General features: G+C 43.4%; 1 protein-coding gene across 2 annotated transcripts in view; it reads left to right on the top strand.

The window, feature by feature from the left end:
- The first annotated feature begins 9053 nt into the window (after positions 1-9053).
- Positions 9054-9540, top strand: part of LOC111159678 (poly(ADP-ribose) polymerase family member 11) — a 43440-nt gene continuing 42953 nt past the window's right edge. Inside the window, exon 1 of one of the 2 annotated variants that reach the window (XM_022522251.1) lies at positions 9054-9198. Coding sequence is in view for 1 of the 2 variants with exons in the window: in XM_022522250.1 (XP_022377958.1) it covers positions 9230-9382 (153 nt within the window). In the remaining variant the exon portion in view is untranslated. Of the gene's footprint in view, positions 9199-9229; positions 9383-9540 lie in introns of those variants that run through there. The other variant, XM_022522250.1, reaches the window with a different exon arrangement.

Here is a 9540-nt window from a genome sequence, read left to right as displayed (position 1 = left end):
CTGATCTTGCCCACCCAGAAACAAAGGAATTCTCTGGCTTATTAGAAAGTTTGTGCCCGCTTTTTTTTTTTTTTTTTTTTTTTTTTTTTAAATCAGAGCCCTCCTTGCCTGTGTACCGGCGCCATCTAGTGATGAGATGGTGAAGTGAGCACATTTTCAGCCAGGGAGCAAAAACCCAGTTTCAGACAATCTATGAGGGACCACCATTCCTTTCTGCACCTCGGAATATTTGGATTGGAAGAAATATCCAGGAACCAAATATTTAATATTCCTGCATTATCCAGGAAGCTCTTCCCCAAGATCCTACCCAGAGATACTGATTTTTAGTCTATTTGCAGAGTAAGCATTCATCCAGGAGGGCCCCAGTTGAAAGAAAGCCTCCATGGGCAAATAAAAATGAGGGAACTGAATGGTAGAGACCTTGGTGATTTTTCTTTTCTATTTCCTTTTAGGTTCCCCCCTACTTTTTTTTAAAAGAACTAATGGCAGGTGAAGACATGCAAAGGCATATGACTGGAAACCTATGGAAATGCTCAGAATAGCTTCAGAGAGTGGGAACAGATCTGAAATGAAAGCATGAGATACAACAATGCACAAGCATCCTACAATAGAGAGGAAGAACGTAATGTCCTTGAGGGCAGTGATTTTCCAAAAGTGGTTGTCAGGAAAATTTTGTTCAGCTCTACGGCAATAATAAGCCTTGTCTTAAAACCATTCCATGTTTAGCTCACCAGACTTTGAAGAAGAGGATGTTATATGCACTCCTGCTCCAGTTTAGTGATCATCCAGGACTGTGGGTAATGTTAGGAATATTCTTTTTTTTTTTTTTTTTAAGATTTTATTTATTTATTTGACAGACAAAGATCACAAGGAGGCAGAGAGGTAGGCAGAGAGATGGTGGGGGGGAGCAGGCTCCCTGCTGAGCAGAGAGCCCGATGCGGAGCTCGATCCCGGGACCCTGGTATGATGACCTGAGCCGAAGGCAGAGGCTTTAACCCATTGAGTCACCCAGGCGCCCCTGTTAGAATATTCTATCAATTAAAAATATAAGCATAAGACAAGCATCATCCCAAATGCTAAATACTGATGGAGGGATTTGGATTACATGTTTGCTAAGATTCCTTTTCTACTCTGCAAGTTTCTCCTTCTTGGAGAGGTGAGGTCATCCACAAGATCTACAAGGAGTGCCTTTGCGCCAGGGTTACCTGTCCCAGAGGGCCCATGGTTGGGCAGAGTGAGAGCCTTCTTGTTTCTTCAGTGGCACAGGTGATTCAAAGCAAGCCGATCTGGACCCGAGAGCCGATCGTCATTCTCAGTTGCTTCCTGTCTCTTGCATTCTTTGGATGGTTTGTGCATTTACTTTATATATTTGTCAAGTCTCATATCTGGCTCTCTTTTTAGTTTTCTCCAGTAAATGAAAAGTCCCCCAAAGGCAGAGAGTTGACCTTTTGCTTCCTGTGTGTCTGGGCATCATGGTGCTGACATCCCTTAGCCCAGCATCTGATTTGTCTCACTATGACACCATTCATGGACTGTGAGATCTGGCAGCAACACTGGAGATCACCTGGTCCAATTATCTCATGTTTTAGATGTGAAATTGAAGCCCCCAAATGGGATTTGACTTGTTTAGTATCACCCAACTCTTTAGGACCAGAGTTTGGATTAGCCCGAGTCTCGTGACTGTTCTGGACTTGAACATGGCATTTTGATCTTCTCTCCCATAATGGGGTGGTGGGGGGGCGCATGCATGTGCCTCCCCATCTCAGCTGGAAACAGTCAGCCACAAGCAAGAAACTGCTTCAAACAGTGTGTGAATATTGTCTTCTCACGTATGCGCATTTTGCCTTCTACTCCATAATATATGTCTGTTTCAACATACACATGTTAAAATTACTTTTTCTAATAAGGAAAACTGATACTGAAGGTGTAATTGGAAAGAGCCCTTTATTCCTCAGCATAATGGCATAAACCTTGGAATCAAACTAAGTTTAACTTTGGGTTGAGTGCTTGGGGTTTAGGAATGGTGGACATCTTTCCGAGTGTGGTTCTGGGACCCTGAAGCTATGTGAAGGGAGACAGAGGAGGGCTCACAAAGTATGTGAAAGCCGAGATCCTATATTTTTAAATAATGAATGTTTTAACAGCTTTTTTGAGACCTAGTTCATATACCATACAATGCCTCCATTTAAAGTGCATAATTCAGGGCGCCTGGGTGGCGCAGTCTGTTAAGCTTCTGCTTTTGGCTTGGGTCATGATCCTGGAGTCCTGGGATCGAGCCTTACTCTGGGGAGCCTTCTCTCTCTGCTTCTCCCTGTCTCTCTGCTTGCCCTCTCTCTCTCATGCTCTCTCAAATAAGTAAATAAAATCTTAAAAAAATAAAGTGCATAATTCAATGGTTCTTAGTATAAAGTCGCTGTATCTTGAGAGAAAGCCTGAGAACAGCTAGTGGTCAGTATGTTACAAACATACCTGCCCCACACAGTGCCTTTTAAAGTGGAAGGAAAGACAATATCTCGTTTTTAAATGCAGTGTACATGCTGTCCTGCCTCCTAGGGATCTGTAGGGCATTATTAATTTACAGAAACACCCCTCTTAAGCTCCCCAACTCCCCCTCCCACACTGATCCAAAGCTCTATCCAGAGACCTGATTTGCTGGGCAAAAGCCATGGACTTTGTGGTGAACTTGCAGAAAAGAACAGTCCTTGAGTTGGTGGGGGAAGGGAGCAAGGGGTCAGGGAAAGGGATATAGGAGATCAAGGAAGGAACTATGCTGCTTTCTTTTCTTTCTTTCTTTTTTTTTTTATAAAGAAGAACGTAAAGGTATCCTGGGAGAGTACTTGAATTCCAACTGCGATTAGGTAATTGGGACTGGTATCAGAGGTAGATGGGTTGAAACCACACTGAGAAATGGCATAGAGTAGTGGAATAAGAGGTGCAGGCCCTAAATCCAGGCACCTACCTAGGTTTGAATGTTTGGTCTTGGGCCAAGGTAACTGATCTCTCTGAGCCTCAGTTCCCTTACATATAAAAAGGGGTAACCTACTTTATAGTTTGTTGCGAGCATTCTATTTGTTAATATACATAAAGAGCTTATAACAATGTCAGACACATACTTTGCGCCATGTAAGTATTTGCTGATTTTTATACCAGGCCCTGTTCAATCCGCACGTCTTCTCTGCTCCCCACTCACCCACACACACTCACACACACACTCCTTAGGAAACTTGCACCCTGTTCCCTCTGTATGGAATGCTCTTTGCCCAGATATCCTCTCTCACACTTACTCCCTTCCCTCTTCCAGACTTGTCCTCAAATGTTACTTGCTCAAGGAGGATCATTCTGATGACCCTCGATATCCCTTACCTTGATCTAGGTTCCTTTTTTCTGTGGTTCTCATCACCCTATACCATACCATATAATGTACTTACTAATTACATTACATTATGGGTTTCCCCACAGCCCCAGGCTGAGCCCTGCCTGTCCCTATCTCCCCACTCCCCCGACATGTAAATTCCACATGGGCAGGGATTTTTCTCTATTTTGCTCACTGACGTATCTTAAAAGGCTAGAGACAGTGCCTGGGACGTGGAGGGAGGTTGGTAAATATTTGTTGAATGAAGAATTGAAGAGCAATTCATATTAGATAATCTGTTGTAATTTCTTGACCTCCCTGCTCATTAGGAACAGGCGTCAGCCCCACATGCCTGGAATGACCTCATGCAGGCAGGACACCCTCCGGCTCGTTCTTTCCACCACCGAAGGCTTTTCCTTGCCTCCCTCTCTCCTGATTTTTTAAAAATTATTTCTTATGGAGGTGTTTTCCTGCTTTCTGCTTTTAACGTCAAAGCTTCTCACACTCGTTTTCTAAGTCATTTCTGTTGCCCCTTTCCGGATCAGTCCTATTAAGTCCTTCTTTACAATGCGATGACCAAACCCCTAATGCGGCATTCCTGGAAGGAAAGCCCCAGCCAGGAATGTCACAGCTCCAGAGCCTTTTCAGACTCTCCATCCTCTAATTAGGACGGCCACACGCCTCAGCTGCTGCTTTTGACTGCTGCTGTGAGCTGCATGTTGATGCCCATCATTGTGTCTTAGATAATTTCCCTGAGCAGCTAAAACTAATAATCAGTGGTATTTTCAATAGAGCCTGGCCATTTAGTGGGTGAGTTCTTTAGCACTTCATTTTTTTTTTTTTTTCGGTTGAATTTAATTTCTGGTCGTGTTTCCTAATTAGGAAGATTTACAGGATTCATTTTGATTTTTTGAAAAATTCCTTCCCAGGAATGCTTATCTCGGCTTCAGCAAATGTTTCATCTGCTTATTTTACCTCTTAATTCCTGCTGGGGTTGTTAACGCGTCAGACTTCAACAGCAGGGCTGATTCTGGGGCTGCCTCATTGTTGGCTCTTTTTCAGACCGAGGCTGGGTCTTTATATTCAAGGCCGATGGGCACAAATGCAGCTTTTTTCTCCTTCACTCCCTGTACCCTCTTGTGGCCCCTCGGCTCTCCTTTTGCGCCTTCTTCCGGTCTCCTGGCTCCTCCTTTCTGTCAAATCCAAGCTTGCCTTCCATATGCATTTCTAGGACTCCCCTATTTCTGGCCCTAAATGTGGCTTTTAATAATAAAAACAGCTAGAGAAAATTACATTAAAACGATAAGCGATGCCATATCTTGCCTCTCACCACCTGCTCGATTTTCCTTTCTCTTCCTATTGTGTGTAGGTAAGATTGATCTGGTTTGCACAAATTTGCTTGGCCGCTCAGCTACTGGTTTTCTGATTATTTTCGTGCTTTCCAGTGATAGGTCTCCACTGCTCCTTTTCTTCTCCTCCCTCCTTTCCCCTCAGGCATTTCCTCCGTCCTCTCCTGGCATTCAAAGAGCTAATAAACTCAACCAGGTGGAAGGGGGACTGCAATCGCTCAGAATCCTTGGGCTGGGGTTAGCCTGGCTCTAGACAGCTCCACCCAGAACACACAGAGAAAACACAAGAGATAAAGTAAATTGTCTTCCGTTTGTTTGGTCTTCCTGAGAAAACCGGTGACCGTGGTCAGTGTGCATAGTTTCTACTGCCGTGGCTCTGTGCCCAGAGCTGTGATGCAGAAGGGAGCATTCCCAATGCTGGACTTGGTGTGACAGGGAAAATTTCAGGCAGAGAGTCATCTGTTGAAAGACTATGAGAGGCTGAGCCCGCTGTGAGTGATTGAGCCCACCCTTGAGAGAGGTATTGGAGAGTACAGTCCAGTTGTTTTCTATGAGGATATTTTATAAAGTCCCAGATCCAAGGGGTTTCCTCAGCAAAATAAGAAGTGGATTATCAGTACAATTCCAAATACACAGAGGGCCCCAGGAGACAATTTAAGGATGAGAGATACTGGCTTGGCCACTGAGGCAACCCTGAGAGGCCATTCCTAGTGGGAAGGGGTCAACGAGACTTTGGCCAGTTGTTGGCATAGGTGAAAATACTGTGACTAAGGGGAGCTGAAGAGCCACAGTATTTCATGTGAAATTTCCCAGTTTTGAAGATGGCAGTCACTTACCAAAACAATTTCAATACTCTTGTGTGTGCTTTAGATATGAGTTTACGACCCCAGGACTAAATGATCATCAAGGTTCCTTCCCACTCTTGCTCTCTCAGTGGTCATAACTCAGGCATGATAAGGAAAAAGTTAATACTAAAATTTGCGCAGCTATTTTCAGTTTATGAAATATGTTCCCTTCACATTACCTTGAGATATAGCAGTTTATATTTTAAGAGCTGATGTATATTCAAACCCGTTGTGTTTTCTCCATTCCATTCTCTGACCACCAGCCCAGGCAACCCCAAGACTTCAAGAAAATGATGGGTAGTCCCAACCCCCTGAAAATTTGAGGACTTGGTCCTAATCTTTCCGGTTAAACTTGCTTTGTAAAAATCCCCATCTTTGAAGAAGAACTAAATAACTTAACCTGCTGCTATTCACTTAACAAAATTTGTTAAACGCAGACACAAAAAAATCCCTAGTAACCATGGACAAATTTTATTTAATCCTAAATAAAAGATTAACAAATTGAATCTGGCAGTGTATTCAAAGAATAATGAATAGATGATAAAGCTGAGTTTATTTCAAGAATGTAAGGGTGGATTGGACATTAGAAATCTACTATAGTTCATTATATTAATAAGTCAGAGTAAAAAGTGAATATGGTAATAGACCTTAAGAGACAGTTAATAAAATTTAACCTCCTTTCCTAATTAAAATTGCATGGTAAATTAGTAATAGAAAAGATGACAGTGTATTTTTTTAAGATTTTATTTTTAAGTAACATATACCCAATGTGGGGCTCAAACCCACAACCCTGAGATCAAAAGTCACATGCTCCACCAACTGAGCCAGCCAGTCACCCCGAAATAATAACGTATTTAAAGGAAATCAAGAATCAACTAGGGGCAAATGCTTGTCTTGCTACATTATAGACTGAATGCCCATGATCTTGTCCTATATTTTTCAAAAGTTTTCTGAGGTTTTGGCCAATCCAACAGAAAGAGAGAAAACTGCATTATAGGCAATATGATTGTTGACATAGAAATTCAGAGAGATCAGCTGGCAAATCATTAGAACTAATAAGACATTTTCAGTGTGTTAAGATACAAGATAAATAAATAATAAATAAAAACGAAGTTTTCCTAATTTACAGTAATGAAAAATATCTCATTTGCAATAATAGCAAAAAAAACCATAAAATCTCTAAGAACAAACTTCACAAAAATTGTGCAAATCTTTGCAAAGAGATTTTTATGTCTTTGAAATTTAAAATACCTAAATACATGAAGAGATGTATTCCCGAATGGACAGACTCCTGAATTTGAAAATTTGGAAGAAGAGAATTAGGAGAGAAGTTGCTTTATGAAATAGCAAGTATATTACGAAGCTACAATGATAGAAGTGTGACATATCACAAACCATGAGAAACTATAGACTCCGGGGAAACAAACTAAGGGTTTCAAAGGGGAGGAGTGTAGGGGACTGGGTAGCCGGGTGATGGGTATTGAGGAGGGCACATGTGGTGATGTGCACTGGGTGTGACATGCAACTAATTAATCGTTGAACACTACATAAAAAACTAATAATGTTCTATATGATGGCTAACTGAACATAATAAAAAAATTTTAAAAGTAAGTGTGACATAGCACAGAAATAAGCAGATAGCTGATAGAAGAGACCAGAGTGTTCAGAAACAGATATACACACACACATACGTTTAGTTTGTGATTAATGGTGCCACTTCAGAGTAGTTGGGAAAGAACAGATTATTCGATAAGTGATACTGGGCAACTGGTTAACCATTTGCAAAAAGTAAAGTGGGAAAAAAAGGGTGAAGAAACCTCTCAATCCATTTACAAGAAAAAATTAGAGATTTCAAGTTTACACATTTTTCTTGAGTATATAGTTTGGCAAAATATATCAAAATTTGAGATTTCTATAATCTCCTATTAAATGATTCCTATTTATTTATTTATTCATTAAGACAGAGAGAGAATGCGAGTTTGTGCATGAGCAAGAGGGGGAGGTGGGGCTTGATCTCAGGACGCTGAGACCATGACCTGCACTGAAATCAAGAGCCAGAAGTTTACCCAACTGAGCCACCCAGACGCTTCCAATTCCTAATTGGAATTAAAGAACTAATTCCGATGAGGTAAATGGACAAATGCACAGAAACGTCTATACAATAAAGTTTTTTGCTGCACTTTCTTGAGTAGTAAAATCTTGAAAACCACTTAAATGTCTGTCACAATGGATTATTTCAAGTGTGTGTGCAAGCTATACATACAAACCTTGGACTGTGATGAGTGTACTTCAAAATGATGAAATAGATTTACATATATTGGAGTAAAGGCTATCCACAGGATAGTAAGTAAAAGAGTCACGTTGTTTTTGTTTTTTAAATATTTTATTTATTTATTTGACAGAGAGAGTGAGAGAGCACAGCAGGGGGAGCAGTAGGAGACGGAGAAGCAGGTCCCCCACCAAGCAGGCAGAGAGCCCTATGCAGGGCTCAATCCCACCACCCTGGGATCATGACCCCAGCAAAAGGCAGACACTTAACAATCTGAGCCACCCAGGTGCCCCAAGAATCATATTTTAAATCTGTAGGTTTTCTTTAACATTTTTTTTTTTAAATGTGTGGAGCTATGGAAAAGCCCAGAAGGATATATGACAAAGTGTTTCTTTTTCCTTTTGCCTGGGTAGATTCTTTTTTTTTTTTTCCCCCTGGAAGAGTCTCCCCATTTCTTAGAGCTCTTTATCCAGGTAAATTCAATAGCACACCCTTGAGGTCTTAGCTTAGACTCTGTAGGGGGGCGGCGGGAAAGCAGACACCCTAGCCTAGGTAAGCATGCTCTCATTGAACCCTGTACTTTCCATACTACCTACAAACCATACTGCACTTCTTTATTTATCAAATTACCGAGTTTTAGTTTTTTGTTTTCCCCCTGAACTCTAAGCTCCGTGTGGGCCTGGACTGTGTATGGATCTAGGGTTCCAGAGCCTACCACGGTGTCTGGGAAATAACTGTCGCTTATTGCGCCCTTACTGCATGCTAAATACTGTGGTTGGTATTTTAAATGATCTCAGTACACCCTTAGGTAGATGCTATTATTCCCTCCTTTCTGAAGATGAGGAAATTGGAAAATAGTCAAGTTTGTCCCAAAAGCCATTGGCCCCGCTGGAATTAATTCCCAGGCCTGACTCTTGGCCGCTACACTCACTATACAGTGATTAATAAACACCGGATGAAATACAACCAGCCGCCGCTTGAGGACCAGTCGCCGGGTACGTTGCGGTGGGGACTGAGCACTGGAAGGGTAGAGCGGAGGAGAAGCCCTTTAAACTCCCTTGCCATCAAGATACCCACAAGCCCCGCCCACTAGGGCCCGCCCACCAGCCCGGAAGGGAGCGGCGGGGGCGGGACGAGCTTCCGGGGCGGGGCGGGGCCAGCGCTGGTTGGCCAGCTTCGGGCGGAAGTCGGGAGGGTCGGTGGTCCGAAGACGCTGGCTTGTGACAGGGCGGGGTAGAAGGAAGGCCTACATAAAGGTTGCCTCTCCATCCCTACGCTCCCGGGGACCCTCGGAAAAAACCCAGCACCCCGGCCCCGCGGCTAGCCCCTTCCCCCAGGCTCTCTCCGCTCGATTTCGCCACCGTTATGTGGGAAGCGAATCCGGTGAGTAGCCGGGCGGGACGGGGCGGACCCAATGGGCGGGGTTGAGGAGAGAGGGGCGGGAGGGGGTTCCCGGGAACTGCTCCCCCTCACCCGCTTCGTGCTGGGTGTTGAGTTCCGGGGCCCCGAAGATCCTGGCCCTTGCGGCTTCTGTAGTCTCTGGCTTTTGAGCGGTGGAGATGGCTCGGTGGGTTCTCCAACGCATTATCGCTTTCTGTTACAGTTATTGATTTGACTTGCTGTGGTTTCTACGCCTCGGCCCCCCGCCCCCGTTCACCGTCTTTTTTAAACTTTGTGTTTTGCTTCCTCATCGAAGTTCCGGGGCTGGGGACCGGTTCCTCTGCC

This window comes from Enhydra lutris, unplaced genomic scaffold, assembly GCF_002288905.1.
Source record: "Enhydra lutris kenyoni isolate GAN:26980312 unplaced genomic scaffold, ASM228890v2 scaffoldscaffold69, whole genome shotgun sequence".
Taxonomy (NCBI): domain Eukaryota; kingdom Metazoa; phylum Chordata; class Mammalia; order Carnivora; family Mustelidae; genus Enhydra; species Enhydra lutris.
This window is presented reverse-complemented; position numbering and strand designations above follow the sequence as displayed.